Source organism: Labrus mixtus, chromosome 17 (genome assembly GCF_963584025.1).
Source record: "Labrus mixtus chromosome 17, fLabMix1.1, whole genome shotgun sequence".
NCBI classification, from domain to species: Eukaryota; Metazoa; Chordata; class Actinopteri; order Labriformes; family Labridae; genus Labrus; species Labrus mixtus.
In genome coordinates, this window is record NC_083628.1 from 14,282,216 (window position 1) to 14,305,508 (window position 23,293).

The 23,293-nt window shown below is 40.0% G+C and overlaps 1 protein-coding gene across 5 annotated transcripts; it reads right to left on the reverse strand.

The window, feature by feature from the left end:
- Window positions 1-5,701: 5,701 nt before the first annotated feature.
- On the reverse strand, window positions 5,702-22,172 carry LOC132991887 (calcium/calmodulin-dependent protein kinase kinase 2). 5 transcript variants are annotated; one of them, XM_061060841.1, is made up of 17 exons: window positions 21,948-22,172; window positions 20,592-20,921; window positions 18,735-18,782; window positions 17,660-17,713; window positions 16,207-16,258; window positions 15,925-16,058; window positions 15,543-15,579; window positions 15,331-15,352; window positions 15,132-15,220; window positions 13,871-14,070; window positions 13,607-13,660; window positions 13,394-13,467; window positions 12,584-12,671; window positions 12,338-12,469; window positions 10,717-10,820; window positions 10,466-10,519; window positions 5,702-8,872 (listed from the first exon to the last, which is right to left on the reverse strand). In XM_061060841.1, exons 1-17 carry the CDS (start codon window positions 22,170-22,172, stop codon window positions 8,800-8,802), a joined length of 1,770 nt encoding a protein of 589 aa, XP_060916824.1. In that variant the 3' UTR covers window positions 5,702-8,799. The 5 variants fall into 5 exon arrangements, 4 of the variants coding, with proteins under 4 accessions (XP_060916824.1, XP_060916826.1, XP_060916825.1 ...); XR_009676275.1 differs by having other exon boundaries at window positions 8,802-8,872; window positions 10,706-10,820; XM_061060843.1 differs by lacking the exon at window positions 17,660-17,713.
- Between the last annotated feature and the right edge of the window lie 1,121 nt (window positions 22,173-23,293).

The following is a 23,293-nucleotide window of genomic DNA, read 5'->3' on the forward strand; positions in this document are numbered from 1 at the left end:
TGAATCAGGCAATGCTCGACCATGATGCTTTCTATACAGCACAAACTAATACATGCAAAGCTGTAGAAGAGTAAAGGTAGAGAGGGGTAGTGTGAAATGCAGTGGAGAGAATCAGGCTGTCATGTATTAATGCTTCAGCCTCGATGCCAGAAATGAACTGGTGGCACAGGGAAACCAAAAAGATAATGTAGAAAACATATCACACGTGTTTTTAATGATTTTGTCTCTGGTGCGACTTACTGTGAAAAAATGCAGATAAAGCAGTCCTGTACACACACAAAGTAGTTTTTAATGTGCCGTATCTCACTTTCCCAGGATGCCTTGATCCCTAATCTCCATGCACTTGCCTTTCATGCTCTGCTTTGCACTGGTTTTCCACCTCCATGGCTTTCCCTCTCTTCCCTACTTGAGCTAGAATGGTGAATTAGCGTTGAGTTTGATATGCAAAACAGAGTCTGCAAATATCACAAACAATTTTGTTAATATGCAACTGCTACCCATTAAACACAGTCAACAGCATGCCCCCTGATTTTCTACAGGCTTTACGTCTACTTAGATCCCCTTCCAAGGTTTTAGACTTCACTTTTGCCGCTGTCTCGAATGTGGCAGAACGCACTCATGATGAATGATTTGATGTGGGGTAAAAAAAAGTAGGGTGAAAATGTACGTAATGTTAGTGTGTATCAGAGAGAAGTTAATCATATTGTTATGAAACATGTGGAACTAAGGATGCTGCTTAAGAAGCACTCAAAGACATTGTTTCCTGAAGCAGCTCTCCTGAGTCTTACAAGGTCGAGAGGCATCTCTGCATTGCACTTTCTGAGGCAACAAGCTGCAGAGTGCATGAAGAGGTCTAGGAACTAGAGCACCTCTGTTTTTTCATCGTAGTTTGTTAAGCTGAACTTTGTTTGAATTACGTCACTGTTTTTGAGTATTATTATTATTACTTTTGATTTCCTCAAAAGGCACGTAGTCTTTTCAGTTTGTATTGTATAAAGCATTCATTCATGTCTATCAGGTTGACACACAAGTTACAAGATGCAATATCAAATAACTAACTCACTTCATTCTTTATCATTACTTCTTTTAGATTAAGTATTTACCATTAAATGTGCAAATATGTTGTTTTGCGTAATTTTTCTTACTTTTAGTCATTTTTCTTAATCATTCAGTTGTCTGTCCACACATTTTGAATATTTTCTTAGATTCATTCAGAGAAACTCTGTTAAGTATGCTCTCCTCTGAGTTAGTAATTCAAACTGAGTATGTAGAATACTGTCACACTAGAAGACACACAGAGTTTATAGTGTAAGTGCCACAAAGATTTCACTTACTGAAGACATTACAAAACAGACTCACCACATGTCTGCTGACATGTTTGCTGTACTTCCTGGTTGAACAAGGACCCATCCTTCTCAAGGGTGTCCAAGTAATTGCCTGTATAGTGTTATTGTTTTATTATACAAATATCTGAAACAAACTACTTTTGACTCAAAATATTGTACTCTGACTTGGAAAAGCACAGATTCCAAACAGTCACCTGTTCGATCTCTTCAGAGAGAAAGAGCGTTCATCACCATGATGTTAGGAATAATCTGACAGCAACAAAACAACATGACATGTCAAGTTTTTTTAATCTCTAGTTTACACCAGTTTACATCAGTATTATTTCAAAACATAAATATAAAGAACATTCAAAATCTTGTCATTTTAAAACATAAAAATGAGAAAAACTAAAAAATGTCAAGAAAAACTTCATATGCTCCAGGAAGCCATTGTTTTTCAACTATCTCGCCCCCATATTTAGAGCTAGACGAGCAACATTTACATTTACTATTCTAGTAAAGTTCTGTCAGATGGGGCATGCCTAGGGAGGTTTCCAACTGTCATTGCAAACTTTGCAATTTTACTTGAAATCACTATTGTGGTTTAAACTTTGTCAGCCCTTGGGTGCCCCCTACTGGTCTGAAGCACCAAGCAGTTGCCTGCCTTCAGTGTTGAAGTAGCGCCTCTGCACATTTTGCATACAATTCCTGCAGTCATTTAAATTTGGGATATGTAGTCAGTTGAACACTTTTACAACCACCAATCATTCATTTTAAATAATTGTGATTTGCACTTTGAGGTCAGGTCATATCAACCCGTCAAATGCAAATTCAGTGCTTTTAAAACCATTATACCAGTATATAGGGGAAGTCTGCTAAAATAGGCAATCAGAGCATTTGGATTATCACAGCTCTAAAAATGTTACTGACAATCACAATGAGTGAACATTTTCATTGTTGCTATGAGACTAAACAATAGTTTGTATTGGTCGGAGGTTGCTGAGGTTGCCAATGATCTTTTCAGGAAACAAGAGGCAGCAACGAGCTGAATATAAACCAGCCTTGTATTCCATGTAGAAAACTACACTTGGTCTGAATTCAAACATGGATTATTTGACATTTGAGCAGAAAGGCCACTGTCCACAAATCAGGCTCTGCAAGGGCTTTCTGTACAAATGCTGTGGATCATCATAACTATCAATACCACATCACACCTCATATTCCAGCAGGAGAGGATGCAACTATAGTTTTTGCATGAATTTCATCTATGGTTCAGATTTAAGAATAAAAATGATTTTCCACCTGCTAAAAATATGTTAAAGGCAGGGTTGGTCATTTTCGAAAAAACTAGCCTGATTTTGAAAGTAGCATTCCCTCAGTCTACACACCCACTACTCCCCTCTGTGCTCCCCCAAAAGCCACGCCCCTCACTTACATGCACGAGGGCCATTAGTCCAGAAGCGGACCTCAGCTCATCCCTTGCATTGTGTAGAAACTATGTCGTCCCATGTCTCATTCAGCGGTAATAAAACACCAAACATTTTTCATAATACATGTTAAAAAAAAAAAAAAGGTGACTATTTCAGTACTGACAACAGCCAACGACAAACTGAGTATAAACTGCGTCTTCGGTGACGCGCTTTGAGTGTGGGCAAGTGCACGCAAGGGGTAGAGAACGAGCAGGGAGACAGGGAGGCATGATTGGTTCATCAGATTGGTACGTTTTTACAGGCTTACAACTGCTACATTCTGATGGATTCACTTATTCTTTTCTTTGTAAACTAACATTTGATGATCTCATTATGTGTCAGGCTTCCAGCGTTAACTTACTGAATATGTGAATCTGAAGAGAATCAATTCTTTACAAAATGTTCAACGTTTCCAACAAACTGTTGCCTTGACTTTACGGTTTTTTGGCTCTAATCCTGAACTTATGAAGTCTCTTGTGTTGCTCTCCAACTCCTTCTGCAATATCTAAATTGTCCTTCAAATGTAGTGCTGACAAAAAGATGACCATTTACCGTGTTCATTTTCTTTTCAGTAGTTTCTTTTAAATTAGACTTTTTCTGCCCCCCCAAAAGTATTTTTAATATCAATGACTGATGTCAGGTACCTCATTTGAGTTTTTCCTCACTCTGAGTAGCAATCTTTTCAACAGGAACACGTACAGCCAGTTAGTTCACTGTCACGCTCTGTCTCTAATTGAAAGCTTTTTCACTCTTCATAGAGTTATTCTTTCACTTCAACTTTTGATGTTATGATCGTTCTCTTTGTAAGTCAGAGATTGCAGCCAGCTGTAATTGAGCAATGATGAAGTGCACTAGGGAGGAAATAAAATGGAGACGAAAGGGGCTGCCAGTGGAGTAAAACACCTCACCTGCAGAATTAGGTCTAAGCTGCAGTTTTGCAGAACGCTGAGCAAGTCCTTTGTTGTATTGTTTGAGTGCATTTTTGTGCTTTTCTTACCTCAGGCAGCCTCCGGCAAGTAAACAATTAACCGAGCATGAAGAGTGAAGGCTCCCATTCTGTCACAATCAGCACTTTGTATTTGCTGATGTGGAGTTTTGAAGCCCCAGCCCCAGCTGGGGGCATAAAACTACAGTTCAAGACATGAAACAGCCTCTGAACTGCCTTTACACTGAATCATATGACAAACATTACATTGTTTACAGGGAGTGTGATTTGTGATGGGCTTTGGCTCCGGGGAGTTGACCAATTTCAATCCTGCCCGTTGGATTTAAGCTGTGGCACTTATCAGTTTAGTTCTTTACACTAATGGGATTTAATTTCATCAAATATCTTTTGAAAATGTTTGTTATAGAACACATCATGAACATTATTTTTCTGATATTACCTTATATATAAAAACTTTATTTGCCCCTTAAACTGACCGTAACCCAAATCTCCTGTATAGAGCCAGAGGCTGAATTTGTTATTCATTTTGTCAGCCTGTCGTAACCTGTGTCTTTAATACATGTGCTCAAATCTGTCATTTTAATATTTCAACTGGCATGCTGTGAAACTGCATAAGAGGTCAGCAGTCGAACTATATGTTTTTCATCATGTGTTAAAATTCACAAGTGTCCAGACTGGAGGTCAAATTCTTGCATGTTCACACATTTTTCATCTTCAATCAGGAAAAAATGTCTTCTCACGTTCTGAAAAAAAGGAAATGCAATGTATTAAAGATATAAATATGTTCTTGTACTCACAGAGTAGTGAGGCGGGGGCGCTGGTGGCCGTATGGTTAGGGCACCCACCCCATGTACAGAGGCTGTAGTCCTCGAAGCAGGCAGCCTGGGTTCAAGTCCTTCTAGTGGCTCCCTTATCACATGTCATTCCCCACACTCTCTCTCGCTCTCTCTCACTCCCTATCACTACAAAAAAGGCTTAAAAAGCCCCCAAACAAATCATATTTTAAAAAAGGGGGTAGTGAGGCATACAGCACGATTAGGATACCCCCTGGTGGTGTTTAGGTTATGCTGGTGGTAGAAGTATGCAGGATGTGATGAGGAGTGGACTTCTGTGGAGCTAGACCTGGACACTGTTGATAAGGAATGGAGATGACTGGTTTGGAGGAGGGTTGCAGCAATGAAACTGAAACGACACACTGACATGACAAGAGAAATGATTTTAAAATTTGACATTAGCAGGATGATTGGTCGATAGAGGTCGTGACAAATCAGGTTGCTATAATACTTTAAGAGTAAATGTACAGCAGAGTGAGTTACATGAATAAATGTATGAACGAGTACAACTTACACTTACCGGTAACTGCATTTCAGAAACTGACAAGCAGTGTTAAAATCCAGCTCAGAGGCCAAGAGGGACATATCTATTCTACAGGAGATACAGGCAATAATATGGATAACTTAATCATGGACTTATAAACTAAATCTTCCAAAGATTTGATTATTGTTCTGTAAAAGACATTATATGTTACATTATTATGTTACATATATTGGAAAAAATAAATCCAAACCTGTTGAAAGTCTGTCTGAACCCCTCCACCCCTATTATTGTGTCTACATTTGAAGGTTTCCACTTTTATACATGGACGTTTAAAAAAAGGGTGCACTAAGAGATGAAATCCTGTTTGTCCCTAGAACAAGTGATGAACTCAACAATTCAAACTTTGAAAGAAATCTTCAAACTCACAAAATGAGTCTGCAGTTAGACTGAAGAAAATGCCCTGGTGCATTTTGACAGAAGCCAAATCTCTGCTGTTGAAACACACGAGAAAGGAACATGATGTGACTTTCAGGCTGTCAAGAAACCTTTCCCAGCTTCAGAAAATGCAAAGCAAAGTAAACAGCACACCCTAGTGGTTCTTTCAGGAACTGAGCTTGACAACATTCAAACAAGGAAACACGACAGAAAGGCAATAAATATTTTTATTCAAATGATGATCAAGATACAGTATGTATAGAATAATTAATTTAAAGGTCCCTCTTTTGACATTAAAGACCTCTCATGCTGTGACGATACAGTGGTATGTGTTCAGTATGTTGGCATGCATTCAGGGGAAAAGAGCCCCCAAAGCTATCAATGAAATCAATTTACGGCACAGAGAAAGGTTATTGTGTTAGCCCCGCCCCTTTTGACACAAAGGGCAGAGACTGCATTGAAACAAAGTACAGGCTTAAATACTGTATGTTACAGCTTTTCTGTGGTTTGCATTCAAACCTTAAATGTCTTTCTTTTTGTTGTTGTTGGTGGTCAAAGAGAACAATTATTCTATAAAAGGAAAGAGGATGTCTTGTTTTGCTAAAGGTAAAAACCTTTACCTACTCTCATTTATTCGGAATGAAATATCTGCTTAAAGGTCACATATTATCCTCCTTCTAAGTCTAAGGGAGCCCCAAAACATGTCTGTGAAGTGTCTTGGCAAAAATCAACTCTGATCCTGTATTTGATCACGCCTATAAACTCCTCTATTTCAGCCCTGCTCACAACAGGCTGTTTCTGTGTGTACACCTTTAAATGCAAGTAAGCGAAGTCTGACCACGCCCCCTCTCTGGAAGGGGATGTTGCTCGGACTTTCTTGCACCATGCCCTATTTTTTTTTAAGTTGGGAAGGCAACTATCACCTAGCTGTGGGAGTGTCACCCACCTGGGGGAGTGGTTGCTGCCCTTTGTGATGTCATGAAGAGAAAACCTCCAAATGGCCTGTTTGAGCACACATTTTCTGAAAAGTGGAGCAGGCAAAAAACGCAGAGGATGAACTTTCCGCCTAATTGGGAGGTTTGTAGACAGGCTATAGGGACACATATGTATTAGTATTCGCAAAAAATGGTAAATTGTTGTTTGCATAATATGTGACCTTTAATAAGTGAAAACTGGTTTCAAAAGAGGTAACACTTAACAGTATAACACAAGCTGCAATTCATTTTCTGACTAGATCATGGGCTGAAAAAGATAATTGGCTATTATCATTGAGTTCTCCACAGAAAAAAAGTGAATATCCTTCAAAAGCACACTACAATATTGTTATGAAAAGCATAACTCCCGAGTCTCTATTTGCAGCCCTTCCACATCAGGGAGCACGACTTCATTACATTTAGGAAAAAACTTTCGGGTAATGAAAACTAAATAATGATCGGTCAACCACAAACAGCCTTCCTCATCCAGCCAGTACATTGCACCTTACAGAGAAGGACACATTATATGCATAGAACTAGTCTTTAAAACAGACATACAGTGAGTACAGCTCAGTGACATGCAGGCAGGTCAAAAAAAAAAAAAAAAGGTCAGCATTTCTCATACATTCAACACATTAGTGCTGAAGTATTTAGAGTATGGAAGCATTATATGTTTGAATTATAAGTCAATATTCTATTTTTGAGACACACACAGGACTTTATCTAGACTGATACAAACAATTAAGAAGATGTGAAAAATAAGAACACAAATGAAAGTTCACAAAAGGGGGGAAAAAAAGTGGAAAATTCAATGTTTTCAGCTTTGGGATCCTCTAAAATGTCAAGGAAATGAAAAGGACTTGGAACATTTCATTTTAAATATTTGCAGAGTTGCATTCTCCCTCCGACTAAAGATGACACCAGCTTTGATCTCCATCACATCTGCAGATATATCATGCATAGATTTGTACAAAAAGTCTGCAGCTGCCCTGCACCCTGCTTTTATAGCTCAGTAAAGAAACAAATAGTTTAAAGGTTTGTTTTGTTTTACATATCCTTCTATACTTATACAAAATGATACATACGTGAATGTTTTGGTGCACTTAAAATGTGCCGTTTGGAATAACATCTGTAATGCTGACAATACAAAACAAATAAAACAAGTCAGAACGTTCACAATCAGAACGTCACGTTCAGTCACCTTTTGTTTTAGTTTTCAGTCTACATACCAACATCCACTTTGAGGAGTCAAATACATCACACAGCTGAAATGTGAAACTCAGCAACAACACAACCGTCTTGGTCCAAACAACTGGAGAGAAGTGATTAGCAGTCGGTGCTAGGAAACATATTTTAACCATTGCACACAATGGCTGCAGAATATTTTTGCACCAAAACATTCCTTTTTTTCTCCCCTTGATGAATTTCAGTACCGTCATGGCTTACTATGAGATTATAAATATATAGCAAACACTTAAAAATCACATGTTGCAAAAGCTTTGCAAAAGACGAACGTCTCAGTTGTTTAACAAGCTAACTTGAACGCAGTAATGATTCATTGAGATTGTTCAAAAAGCACTACATCAAATGTTTGTAAAGCTTGTGATTGATTCTAGTGAATGGGAGTTTTATAAAGAACCAATCAAATTGTGTGTAACAAGTTTGTCTATGAGCGTGCAAATATTTAGATGTAGCTTATATAGCGTTTGCATTGGGAAAGTAAACACATGCATTCAATGAAGTAAACATTTCTTCACTCCCCTTTTTTTTTAATTTCAGGAAAACTGTACAGATTATTCACGCTCAAGTATTTTACAAAAATGGGCCATGCCACTGTAAAGCCGAGTGAGCCAGACAATCATTGTCAAGAAAACCTACCCTTGTTCCCCTTCCCTGTATACCTGAAATAATTGTCAAGTAGAGACAAGGAGAAATACATGTGGATCGACTACAATAAAACACCAAACCTTACAGTTGAAGCCTGAGACGAAGCATGCTGGGACTATAAACGCATGCAGGATAAAAGGAGGAGGTGGGTCGGGCAACAAAGGCTGAAGACAGATTCAGGAGAAATGCTCTCCCCTGTGACACTCTCAAGTCCTGCATTATCCAAACTGTGCCTTTAAAGTGGAGAGAATTGAAGAATTGAAGAAGAAAAAGTGCCTAAGATCCTTATTTCTCAATCTTTTCTGCGCGTGCCACACTCGTCCACCTCACAGGAAGTGGGAAGTGTACACGGGTGTCGAATGGCAGTATGAAACTGTGAGTTTAGGGGCGTTGTGCTGTGTGGTTGCAGGCAGGCAGATCTCAGCATATGAAATAAAGCGTCTGCATCAGGAAAGAGCCTCGTCCTCCCCCACATAGGGCAGGTCCATACTCTTCATGCCGTCACCGCTCTCCTGTTTCCTGCGGAACAGATAAGAGAGGCAGCGTTAGATAGGGAACTGGTGTGTGCCTTTAAGCTATATTTAGGAATCAAAACTAATAATGGAATTGTTTCATAATGCCAAACACTTGAGCAAGCCTTTAGACAAATGTACAAGTCACATAAGTGTTTCCCCTACCATTATATTAGAGGGGGGTACCGTTGGGGGGGCCGGGCCGCCCCCCCTTGAAGTTCAAGTTAATAAAAAATAAAAAAATATTTTATTTTTTATTTTTTTCTTTAGATTTTTTTTCTTTGGCTTTTTGTGCCTTTATTGTAGAGATATGATCGTGGATTGAGTCGGATATCAGGGAAAGAAGTCATTTAAGGATACCTTTCCGATAGAACAGGACAGCTGTCATTAAAAGTAACGCAAGAACACCAAGATTCCTTCAAGAGTTTGTGTTGGCGTCTGTCTGCCACCCCCCCAAAGCTGTAAACCTAGGGGAAACACTGTAAGACAATATATATCTATATATGGGAGATACCAGATATAGAGGGGAAGCCTATATGTTAAAGTCGAGAGACAACTTGCTTAATTGCTGGCTTCATGCAAATCAATTAGCAACTACTTAACACAAATGCATAACACTGGGCTAATGTTGATGGACCAAAATGCCTTATTTATTTTAACTGTCAGAGAATCACTGATTCAACTTTGTTGTGGTCATTTGTTAAATAAACTACAAAGGAAGAAGGTGCGACTTTTTGATCCAGTAGATGTCGCCCTTGAGCACCAGCATGAAACCAAAACAAACTGCTGTTTGGCGACACCTCCGCTATTCTGAAGCCTCCGCTCTCCTCCAGCGGCACACCTCCAATACCTCTCCACTTGCGTTGGCACTAAGGAGTTATGAATTAGAACGCACCATAATTAAGCACCATTAAGCACAAGGAGAGGACAAAATTGTCATCAGCTACTTATGTGTTAAATGTCGCACATTCTGCCTTTAAACTGTTGAATGCTTTCAAAATGTAGCTTATTCCTGTTTCTGTCCTCAAAGCTCAGACATCTACCCGAGCTGTAGCATGTTAGGACGCAAAACCAATCACAAACACATCTGAGCTGCCCCCTCAAATATTACAACAAAGTTGAGTCATGTCCTTTCTGACAACTTAAACTAGATCTTTAGATTTTAGAGTTCTTCATAATATTTTGACCATAATAATATTGTTCATTATTCCACATTTTAAGTACTCAGGCTTGAATCATTTTTAAGTATGTTTATATGTAACCATGGCTTTGTTCACACAAAGAAGCTCATGCACATTCAATATAGCTTTACATTACTTCAATTACTGTACTTTGTTATACATTTTAGTTTGGGGTATTCTGCATGACTCAGCAAACATGAGCATAGAGTTAATACACTTTCAGGTGGAATGGACTCCAGAGCACAAGAGTCCCAGCCGTTCATCTAAACGATCCAAAACCAGCACATGCTCGTCAGAAGCCTTATGCACATTATTAAAGCCACAGACAGAAATAAGGCTGCTATCATCATGCTGGGGGTCTTCAAAGATACTCTCTATCATAACTACAGAGGGCAGAGTGTTGTCCTTGAGATTTTTACCTTCTTTGCTTACAATGAATGTAGCAGTATCTCACTTTGCCTGCTCTGCCTTTCCTGCAGGGCAGGAGAAGGAGGAGAGAATGAACAACAGTCTTCTTGACAAACTACTTCACAAATATTAGAGTGCTGTGCTGACGTCATTAGAGCGTATGAGGACCCCTTCCCTTGTTGTCTGATTATTTTACAGCAAAACACGAGACAGACACAGAGACACGTTTGCAGTAGGCGATGTCTCCTTACACAATCCTTACGTGAGCGTTTGCCCTGAAGCACTCAAACTGCTACGGTCCTCTTTACGAGCCCAGTCGAAAGGGTTCCCAAAGGAGCGCTTCCTCAGCATGGTCCTCACCAGGATCTACAAAGACAAGTAAATAATCATCAAAACATTATTCTTAGAAATGGAATAGAGGATTTAGACAACTTGAAATTCAAACAATGTAGTGTGGTAAAACATTTGTGGGATAAGTACAATGAACACTTTTTTAATAACCTTTCAAATGAGCATATAAGCCTCAGATCTGTTCTTTTCCACTAGACACCATTGTCTCTGTTCTTACCAGTTTGAGAACTTAACACAAAAAAACTGGGAACATAAAGCCTTTAAATTAAGCTCAGACTTTGGTATCTAATGCAATATTGGGTATGTTCCTACAGGAGACTAAGCGGACATACAGCCATACATTTCATATCATCTGTTTTCCCGTGATAATTTGTTGTTTCCGGCTGTTTTCTTGACTTATTCATCTTATTATTTTCGAGGTAACAATGCTGGCTTTCCCATAATAACGTGTTAACTTCAGGTTGCTCTCTTCAGACTTCGACTTGTGTTTCTCGTGATCTGAAGATAACAAAGCTTGTTTACTTGTGATAACAGGAGCTCTCTCTGGTGATCTGGAAATAAAACAATAGGCTGGTCACTGTAAAAAGGCCAGACCACTCGTTGCCGTGTTGCCACTGCTCACATATATGAGGTCACCTCAGCCAAGTTTGTTGGATGGTTTTACATCCCTGAGAGAAATAAGTTGAGATAATGAGAAAATAACTGGGAAACTACTCGTTATTAAGGGGAAACTGTATACACTATGTTGAAAGGACCGAGTGAAGTTCAGAGAGGTTCATCAAACAGGTGGTAGTGATAAAGTGTGTTGTTGAGTTGGTGTGATGTGACCGAAATAAGGTTAAAAAAAATATGACATTAAAAACGAATCATTCATTATTCCCATGATTCCCCGCTAGCCTCTATGTCAGGGGTCTCCAACAGGTAGCTCAGGAGCTACTGGTAGCTGGCAGGTTTTAAGTAGCTCACCTATAGGTTTACCGACTGTGTTCATTTTTTGATGACAGTAAATGCACCTCTTCCCACTATTCATATATTTGGCCCATAAAAACAAGTGTAAAGTAGTAATGTTTTCTTGGACATTGATGTGAATTTTCAGCAACATAGCTTACTATGTGGCACAATAAGAAGTGTAAAATATTCATGATTTTTTCTTGGACCTTTCGCACGTGTACAAACAGTAGCTTAATTCAGCTGATGTGTGCGATGTAAATAAATGCAAGTAGTTCTTGGCCACTTTCATTTTTTCAAAGTAGCTCTCAGATGAAGAAAGGTGGGAGACGCCTACATCATCTTTTGTTATTGTTTTGATAGAGAGCCCCCTGGTGGCAGAATTTACATACTGTGTGTTTAAAATAAAAAATAAAACATTAAAATGAAGACAGCTCTGGTGGTTTCTGTATTGTAAGTAATCTTTACCCCACAGCACAATTTGCCTGAAAGGTACCAGAGGCAAATCCAAATGAAACAACAACGTGGCCATGACGGTAAACAATGTGAGGTTCTGTCTTTCAGGACAGACATCATAAGCTCACCACTGTAGCCAGGCTGGGGATGTGTTTCACCGAATTTTCCACCTCCTCCTCGGTCACCTCGATCAGCATACAGCAGTTGTCGTCCTCAGGAGGGAGAGGCTCAGCGCCATGCCTCGTCACCCATGGGTGAACCTGAACACAAACGTGCGATGAAATCAAAGTGGCTCTTGATGTATTTCAGTATGATTTAAACATTCACAAGCAAATGAAAGGAAACCAGTAGGTTGATTTCATGATAATGTTTACCTTTATCTGTGGGATTGATATTCTGGTCTCTGGATTCTTGTCCAACATTTTCAATAACAAATCTTTGAGATCATCAGAGATGTCGGCACTGTTTGGACAGAAACAACAACATCTGTAGATAAAATAAATGAAAAAAAAGTCCTACATAGGAAATAGCATAGAGTAGGGCTGCTTGAGATCGTGGGGTGCTGGTGGCGCAGTGGTTAGTGCGCGCGCCCCATGTATGGAGGCTATGGTCCTCCAAGCGGGCGGCCCAGGTTCAAATACAGCCTGTGGCTCCTTTCCTGATGTCATTCCCCACTCTCTCTCTCTCCCTGATTTCCAACTCTATCCACTATCCCTCCATTAAAGGCACAAAAATACCCAAAATAAATCTTAAAAAAAAAAAAATTGAGATTGTGATTATTAAACATGACTACTTGTTGATTTCAAAACTCCTGCATTGCCAGCATATATTGAGCTAAATATATGAAAAATACCAAAATATATATGTCACTTTCTAACTAATCGGAGTATGTGCCGTGGCTCCCTCTGCTCCTCATTTAGATTAAAGTAAGAGCTGTTTAAAGGGAGGGGCAGAGCACACTGTGTGCTGTAAAGGAAGAGAGGACACATTCTGTTCACCCCAAATAACAAAAGCTACGGACAAAACTAGCACAATAAAGCATGCGCTTTAGCACAGTAATCGTTACATCTGGATTAACTTGTTTTCATGATTGTGGGAAGCCAAGGTGGTAATTGAAATTGAAGCTTGACTAATAGCCCAGAGATAGAAATGTGACACAAGACACTTGTAGGAGGAGAACTGACTGTTCAGGTAACTCCACAGGTTGCGTCTTGATTTTCTGATGGAGACTGACGATCCGCTCATCCATAAATGGACACTGTGAATGAAGAAATGTATTTGTTTTAAAGGAAGACCAGCAGATTATCATTCATAAAAAGAAAACCTAAAAAAAACAAAAAACAAAGAAGTAAATAACAGCATTTACTTGATCAATCTTTGCCAATGTGCACACTCACCACTCCAAAGACGAAGCAGTGAAGCGTCACTCCCATGGCCCAAACATCCAGAGCCTACAAGATACACATAATTAAGATTAAATGTTGGTGTATGAGGGTTGAAATCCACAATTTATCAAAACAATGTATTGAGTCACAAGAAACATATAACCACAGGGACAGGAACATTTACACAAATACTAAGAAAACTAACCAAAAAGCAAAGATGTATGCATATCTGAATATCACCACTAGATGGGGCTAGTTAGCTAACTTTTGCCTCACCTTGCCAGAGAAGTTCTTTCTGGTCTCAGAGAGCGCCTCAGGGGCGAGGAAAGCAGGCGTTCCCACCGTGCTGGTCAGGAGAGCATCTGTTCCCTCAAACTGGTTACTGACTCCAAAGTCTGCAATCTTGATGTGTCCATCTTCTCCCACCAGCAGGTTCGAGGGTTTAACGTCTCTGTGAATGATCCTCTGGTAATGTACTGGTGGAATAGGAAAAAAAAAAAATAATGATCACAACCAACCAGTCAAGATGTAAAGAATTCTCCCTATGGCAAGAAACGATGGATGAACTCTAACAATAAAACAAAGTTTGATTTAAGGGGGACATCTTCAAAGAAATTGGAAAAACAAATCAGTTGTTGGCTGACTTTAAAAATGAAATGGCTAAAGGGCCCATGTGAAGGAATATCAGACAGAAAGTTGGATTCAGTAATAGCTGCTGTCAAAAGAAAGAAACCCACCCACAGGTTTTACTTCAGAGTTGTTTACAAGAAAACACAGTGACATGTATTTCTTAACTGTGCACTGTGATTGAAGAGAGTTAAGCCCATGTTTATATTTCTTATCAGAAAAAAAAAAGAAGAATGTTCTGACTGTTGCGGTGTCCTTGGCACGGAGCCCTCCCTCTCTTTCCCTCCGTACTAGTCTCCAAGACGACACATAGAGCAAGACCTTTTTCTCGTGTGCTCAAATGCAGTAAGAGCCACTGAGCTTACGTGAAATGAGCCTTGTGGGTGGATGAAGTCAGGAACAGCACAAACAAAGAACTTCTTTAAACTGCAGGGAAAAGTGTAGTACAACGGCAGATTGAAATACTAAAGAGATTCAGTTTGATATCATGACTAGAGAAGTGTAATTTAGAGAATCACCACTGAGTATGTTATAGATATTCAGTGCTTCTATCTATCTTTATCTCGATGGGTGATGCAAAAGATTTTAGAAAATGGTAATAGTAAGTAGAACTATTTATTGGTGGGATATTCTGTCAAATTAAGTGGGTCATTTCCAGCATGGTAAAACAAATAGAGTCTGTCTAATAATTCTGGTCTCTAAGAGGGTTAAGGATTCATTTCAAAGTACCAGGCGAACACAACAAAGATGAACTCCAACGAGTGCAGCTGTTGTTACACTGTATCGTCTTTGAATTTTAATCTAGATGTGTTGTAAATCATCTGAGAGCGACTGATACACAGCCCGAATAATCCCATGTGCAATCAGGTCGTCTAAGTGAAAAAGAGAAGAGTAGACAAGGAGGACTCACAGTACTCGATTCCCCTGAGCAGATCTTGGAAGTAAAAGCGTGACTGGTCCTCGCTGAAGGGTTTATCTGTTGGCACCTCCATCACAGCCCTGAATACAGGTACACACACAGGTACGCACACACACGATTAGCAATCATATCTAAAGAGCTGAGCTCATTCCAGGGTGACAATGATTACTATAAAAGAGACTTAGCTTACCCTTGTTTGACCAGCTCAAACACTGGGACAGGAAAAACACAAACAAATGAAAGATTAAAGTTGGTGTTATCATCAAAAACAAGCTAGAAAACATCTAAGAAGAGCTCCAAATAAATGCATTTATTCTTGCTTTACTCATGACTACATTTTGTAAGAAGTGCATGTTTGCATATGTGTGTGTATATTTGTATTTGTGAAGGCTGATTGTGTACCCATGTACAGATGGTCCTCACTGGGGTCGTCCAAAACCTGGCACCAAATCACAAAGACATTGAAATGAGTCTTAACATACAAGCACAAAAATTTGATCACCTTCTTTCACAAACTGGAAATAACTATTCCTTCAATCTAGAATCTGAAATAATATGCATAGCTAACAGCATCATATTTTCTCATTAAAAAGTTGGCAACGTACTTTGTTGCTTTTTAGCCAGATTTAGCCAAAACTGTTTGTATACTTTTATTAGATAGAGAAGACCATATTTGTTACACAAATACAATATTATGACTTTCTCCTTTTATCTAATACCAGCCGAGAAGGTCTTACCTTCCCAGTAAAAAAAAAACCTAAATAAAAGTACTAACAGCCATTACCTCTGATAGTTTGACAACATTAGGATGGTCCAGCTTCTTCAGGATGGCAATCTCCTGATAGACCCGCTCCAGGGGTCCTTTGGGCTGAGGGGGACCCACAGGGCCTGCTTTGGCTCCACGAGGGGGAGGTCTCCCTGAGCGAGAGAGAACGAGAGAGGAGTAGGGTCACAGGTGAGGGATGGAGGACTGGGTATTGTTATGCATCGTTCATGCACCAGTGAAGCATTATTAGAGACTGTGCACTCTGCTGCGATCGCCATCTGCCACTGGCTCCAGACTTACGTGGGAAACCTGCCTGCCTCATCAGCCTCTTCTTGGACAACACCTTCATCGCCTACAGGGGAGAACAGAGGGTGGATTTTTACAAGGAGAGGGAGATAGAGAGTGTATGAGGTCCAGAGACAGATGAACTGAAAAGTGAACATAGAAGAGTAAAAAATAGAGCAAAGCGAGGTGATGTGCTTCTGGCAGTAAGCCCACTCACACACCTGCAGATCGATATCACAGCAGCATCTATAATTATCACCTTGAACATCCTTTGTGTTTCTGAAATAACAAACACTCACCAGACAGAAAATCAAAGATGTTTTTAAATATAATCCGACCACTTTCTTTTGACTGCTAGATCGTAAAACTGCTTTCATTTTATTTGCCTTAAGTTAGGCTGCCTGTACACATGGGTGAGATACCCACATTTAAATACTGTGTGAAAGTTAGCTTTAAAGGTCACATATTATACTCCTTTTCAACAAGTTTAAATAAGTCTCAGAGCTCCCCAAAACATGTCTGTGACGTTTCTTGTTAAAAATCTACTCTGATTCTGTTTATTGTCATGCCTATAAACTCCTCTATTTCAGCCCTGCTCAGAACAGGCTGTTTCTGTGTCTGCAACTTTAAATGTAATGGAGCTGTGTTTGACCACGCCCCTTTCTGGAAGGGCTAAGGTGGCTTGGGCTTCCTTGCACTATGCCCTATTGTTTACGATGAGAAGGCAGACTCAGAGGGCAGAACAAACACCCAACAGGGGGAGGGGTTACTGCCCTTTGTGATGTCATGAAGGGAAAGTCTCCTGACTGCCTGTTTGAGCGCACATTCACTGAAAAGTGGAGCAGGCAGAAGACTGAGGATGGACTTTTCTCATAAATGGGGGGATTTGTAAAACAGACTGGGTACACATAGTGGTGTAAGAAAACCGTGGTGAAGTGTATATTGCATAATGTGACCTTTAAGTACCCGGATCGCCTACTCCAATGCAATTCAGATATGTAAAGGATAACCAGTAAGATGTCTCCCTGATTACCACAACTCACAACAGTCAAAGAGAGCTCAGTCTTTGACAGCTACATTGTTCAGTGGATTTTTTTATAAGTCTGTTATTGTGGAAATGATATAATCAGTGAATGGGACATGTGGGCTTTGTCACTTGGGAGGAATATTAAAATAATCCACATGTCAATGTTTGTCAGTATCACGCAGCTTAATGAGGATTGTAGCAATATTCACCAACAGTAGACAGAGAAAAAAAAGTGTCATTACAGAAATCATCGACCTTTTCACATGTGGGAGTTTGGCAGAAAATGACAACAATAAATGTAACAAGGCTGGGTTCAATTATTATGAAAAGTGTGTGTGTGTGTGTGTGTATGTGCATGTGTGTCTGTGACAGGGGAATGAGATAGTCTTTAAAGTGTAAGTAGATGTCACCTCTGCATCATCGTGTGCATTATGAACTCACATAGTATGTGTTGTCGTCCTCGTTGTAAGCCAGCTTGACAACACCATAGGAGCCCTGATGCAGGAATAAGTAGAAGAGAATAGAAGTGAGATTGAGCAGCTTTCAATTCCTCATTTGAGAAAAAAAAAAAACACGCACAAAACAACAAACACACAAACATAAACACACACAAAAAGGGAAGTGTGTGGGCTGACAGGGTACACTGACAGAGTACCAGCTGCTTCAAAGTGAGAACAGAGAAATTCAAATCATCTCTCTCTCTCTGTCTGTCTCTCTTGCTCTCTGTCTGTCTGTCTGTCTGTCTGTCTGTCTGTCTGTCTGTCTGTCTCTCTCTCTCTCTCTCTCTCGCTCTCTCGCTCTCTCTCGCTCTCTCTCCCTTTCATTTTGGATTTCAGGCTAATTAAGGAACTGGATCTGGTTTATGCTATCAAGCAGGCCTGCCCGCACACAGGAAATTCATGGAAAAAACTAGGCCCAATAAGTAGCCCGTGTGAAATTATTCATGCTGAAAAACAAACAGGCAAAGAGAGAGAGAGAGAGAGAGAGTGAGAGAGAGAGAGAGAGAGATGGAGAGAAAGAGAGCGGGATCAGTTCCTGCTGGGGGAGCAGATTGGACAGGCAGCACAGAGCTCATCCGACGGTTCCAGCTATGATCTGATAACAGAAGCCTCTCCAACAATCCAGAACAGATTTACTTGTCTCAGCTGAACATTAGAAACACTTTAACATGTCTACCAAAAGACTGGAGACGTAGACATTTACAAACATGCATGTTTAATTAAAAAAAAACACACACACAGACAGACAGAGCACAGAGACAGTCACACACTAGTATCCACTGTGTCTCGCACAACCCTTAGAGAGCGCTATTTATACCAGCCTCTCATCCATCTTTCAACTCTCCCATGGCCTGCTGGTTTACTCTGGGAAATGAGGACAGAGAGGATATCGGAGGCTGTTACTGTGTGTCCTTGATGATGTGCAATACTTGACAGACATGCAGTAGGCGGAAGGGAGAAGGGAAAAATGAAGAGTCAGTGAAAGGGAGCAATCAGTGAGTTGTCTCTGATGGTACCTTTCCAATCTCATCTTTCAGCTTGTACTGGTTGAGTTGAACGCAGTCCTTGAAGAGAGAAGAGGCAGGAGATGAAAAAAAAAAAAAAGGAGAGAGAATGGCTTACTTTAAATAAATACAAAAACTCACATCACAAAATCTACCTTTACAAAGAATGCATACAAATCTTCTACATTACATTTTGTTTCAATTATTTTTTGTCTTTTTTACATTTTCATGTACAGTGAGTTTTGAATATCAGTGTTCCCAAGGGGACTGATGCTTCCAGCTTGAAACACATTTCCTGTGCTTGTCGGCATATCAGTATGACTTTGACAGTTTGTCATTTTTACAAGATTCTTTTGAAGCAAAACCTGAACAAATCTAAAAAAAAAAATCACTTATCAGATGTAAAGAGTGATAAATCCAACATAAAGATCGACACTTTACCTACATTTTGACACTAATCCAATCTTTGTGCCTAACATTTGAGAGTCAGGAAGTGTGTCTGAGCTTTTGTAGTTCTGTGGTACCGGTATACGTAGCAGTCTAGTGTGGTCTCGGTCCATTTATCTGGTGAAATATGGATTTAAAGAAATGAGTAATGGGCCCACAGATACTGCTGAGAAGAAGCTGAGCCCAGCCAGCAGAGAATGATTCATACCAACAACCAGGCATGCACTGACTAACCAACTCTTCATTAAAAAAAACATTGCTGCATATGATTCAGTCGGTTATTGGCTCCTAAAATAGATTATTAAAATAATTATTTTTTGGAGAAACTACGAAGCCCACCAAAATTAAATTACCGTAAAATATGGAATATAAGTTGCATTGGTTTATACTGTAAGACGCAGTCCAACTTTAGTGATCTCCCAGAGAGAAAGAAGTTTTAAACTGTCTTGCATCGACAACGTACAGTTTCTGTGCAGCTGTGTCGTTCTTTTAGTACCATCTGCTTTCACTTTGTGGAGTTTGCACTCCTACCAGCTACAGTACTGTAGTTGCGCTCTCAGCCTACGGTGAAACTTTCTGGATTCAAAAATTGGAATCTAAAATGCAGATTTATACACCAGTTTTTACTTTAGTTACACTCACCTGACAAAAAAATTCTCCAATATTAGAGAATGTTCCAAAATGTTTCACCTAATAAACCTTCACGTGGATTTCTTTACAATTTGTGATTCTGTTAGAACAAAATTGTAACAAGAGCTCAATATCATGTAATAGAACATTGGTAGTCTGTGGGCCTAAAAGAGACAGTACAGTACGTACCTACTTTATCTACAGGTTTCTGCATCTATGAGCAACAGGGGACACTGTTATCTACAGCTACTGAGACTGTAAAACCTTACCTTTGCATCCACAAAGCTCTGTCTTTACCAGTGTACTGCTGCTTTAAGGACAAATGCACAGCTTGTTCTGCTTACTAACATACACAAAATTATGTTACTGATGCTTTTATAACTAACACATATCAAAGAGGGTCACCACTGTGTGAGCCTGGCCCTAACAGAAGAAAGCATCTTCATCCATGTGTAATGCTTTTTGCAGTGCTCAGTCCTTAAAGGAATACACTGTTCAGAAGGTGCAGAGACCATATATTTTAATCATAATTATAATCATGTCAGCTGTAGGATCTATTTGGCTTGTTCTCTGGGACTTGTTGATTATTTGATCACCTACATACACAGAAAACTGACTTGGCCATGCAGAAATGAAATATGGTAGAGATTTCGATAAAGCATAGTGTGTGGAGTCGTGATTTAGTAGAAGACAGGCTGGGGACTTTTTAGAAGCTAAATCAACTTTACAGAAGGTTTTACAAGATTTTAGTTGTTGTTATGGAAACTGTTTTGGCTGAGGTCTTCACCATACCTGGAGGTCTGTGATGGAAACACTGTGGGACTCCACAGTGGGCCGACGAGACAAACGTGGAGAGGAGTGGGGTGATGTGATGGGGGAGTACGGTAACGATGGGTAAATATAGCGCCCGTTGAGTCCAGGAGAGCTGCAGGGCGATGCTGCCGTCTGTGAGCGCTCCTGCAGGGACAGTTTCCGGTCGGACAGGCTTAACCTTCCCCTTTCAGGTAGCAGAGTCTCTGACCGGCTGACTGTGTGGGACAGCAGGTCGCAGGAAGGAGCCCGGAAATGAGCAGTCAAAGAGGAGGTTGGCTCTGGCGTCTCAGAACTGTCCATTTCTTCCACCTGAGATGTGAAACATTTAAACCATAGTCTTTACTGCATGCTCACAGAGTTAAGGTTGTCTATCCATATAAAAGGCCTTCTTTTCTTGTATTACCAAGATAGATTGAGAGTGGAATAATGTCAATACTTCAACCATAATACACAATCTGTTATAATTCATGGGCAAAAAATACCTATAAAGGAAAATATAAACTAAACTTCTTGTGAAGACCGTGTCAAATATCGTTCCCAACCATGCTAATGAGCCCTAAAATTAGATGTCTTTATTGGATCTAAGTACCAGGATGAACGCGTTGGATTGTCATAATTTACATCTGGAGTCAAAATCTTAACCCAAAAGCTTTGGTTTCATAATCCACTGAATAGAGATCGTATGCCTCAGACCATGTCCGACTGGGTAAGGACGGCATATGACCGTGTTGTTTTGTTATTGCGTAAACTAATTCGTCCTGGGCCACATCAAAGGACCACTGAGTGAAAGACCATTAGCCTGGTTTATAACTTTTTCTGCCCTGTCTCATTAAGCTTGTTTTTTTTAGGTTGCGCATTAGGGAAGGGCAGTGTGGCCCAATACACGGTCACACACTGATTTATCGAGAGAAAGAGCTTTTAATTTTTCAATACTGCAAAATTGACCCCTTACAGGGACAAGGGCGAGAGGTGCGACCCACAAACAGTGCTTAATAGATTAGAATAATGCAGCTTAGTGAGGATACAGATGTTTCATAGAGGCGAGTAAATAATGCAGATCCATTTGTCCAGTCTTCAGTGTAGTTTATATACACTAACAAAAACAAAGTTTCTATATCTGATCAATACTTCTACTCATATTAACCTGCTCACTCTTATTGCAATTCTTTTCTTTTTTTCATCAAATGCATGTAGTGATTCAATCACAAATGGTTAATGGTGTTAAATGCAAGAAGTAGTGTTCCTAGAATTGTACACTTGTGGTTGGTTCATCTAGAAATATGATTTTAGTTGAAAACAGAGCTCGAGTGTTAACCTGTGTGTGTTTCATCTTACCTCCTCATCTCCCGGTGCTCTGCTGGGTTCGTACTCCGTGACCACGATGAGGGACTCCATGGGGTCTGGAGAAGGCGTCTCAGGGTGGGTGTTCAAAGGTGCAGCGGGACAGCTGCACAGCAGATCTGGCAAAGGCTGCGCGGGCTGTGCTGGAGGTGCTGCATGACTACCGCAGGAGGCCGGCGGCTCAGCAGAGGGCCAGGGGCTGACGTGACAAGGAAACATGGTGCCTCTTCACAAAGACTGACAACCACTGATCCATCAGAGGAGAACCTCTGGGGGGGAATCGGTGCCTAGGAGTCAAAGGAGCAAAATCTGAAAAAATAAATACATCCCTCGTGAACTGGCTTGGATATAAGTGATTCTACCTGACCTAAAAAGCCTCTGCATTTATCTCATAAGCTCCATGACTAAAAACATGGTAACATGGGGGGGGGGACGACAGCTCTCGCCGATGTTCTGAATTGAGACTGCAGTAACCATTTGAAACGCTACCTGTCAGAGTTACATATTGCTCCTTTAATATCTACTGCTGTGTACTGGCCAGAATCTAACAAAATCAAACATATGCATCACAAAGGGGTTACCATTCTATACGCTGTGATATATTGCCTAAATAGCCAAATGGCTGCATAATAAATTCCAATTTCATTATCATTGTTGTATAAATAGAGGCAAGACAAATATAGATAACCAAGAATAGCTAAATCCCTGGATTCCTTGGCCATGCATCAGTTGTCAGCTACCTGAATGACATCATGAAATTATTGTGTAATCAGAAAGGACAACTAGCACATTTACATGCAAAAAGAAAAAAAACTGGAAGTCACATCATTATCAGAATATAAAATAATGTGATCGCACATTACAGATTGTCCTTAAATCTTGCCGGCCCAGCTCGGTCGTACGCAGCTTTGGAAAAGAAAAAACATCTCACAGTAAATGCACATAACTGCCATGGGCCAACACAATGCAAGTTTTTATCTTCTTATCACATTGAATTCTGCATTTGGCTTCTGCAGTCGCAAAGAGAGAATATGATCACCTGGAGACAAGGTCACTGAGTCACTAACTTTGGATTTGTGCAGGATGTGCACAAGGGAGGGAGATTTAAACCATAGAAAACCAATTAAACATTGTGCTTTAGTATCAATGTTTTAGTTCAGTGCATGAACAACAACTGCAAACAACGACTTTACTAAGAGACAGCGCTTAATGAGCGTGCAGGAAAGACAAATATCAATCGCAATCTGCTCTACCTCCTACTTCCTAAACAGACCTAAGGAAACTAAGGGGAGTGGAGATTAGATCAAAAACAGATGGTTGGTGGCTGCATCTTTATTTAG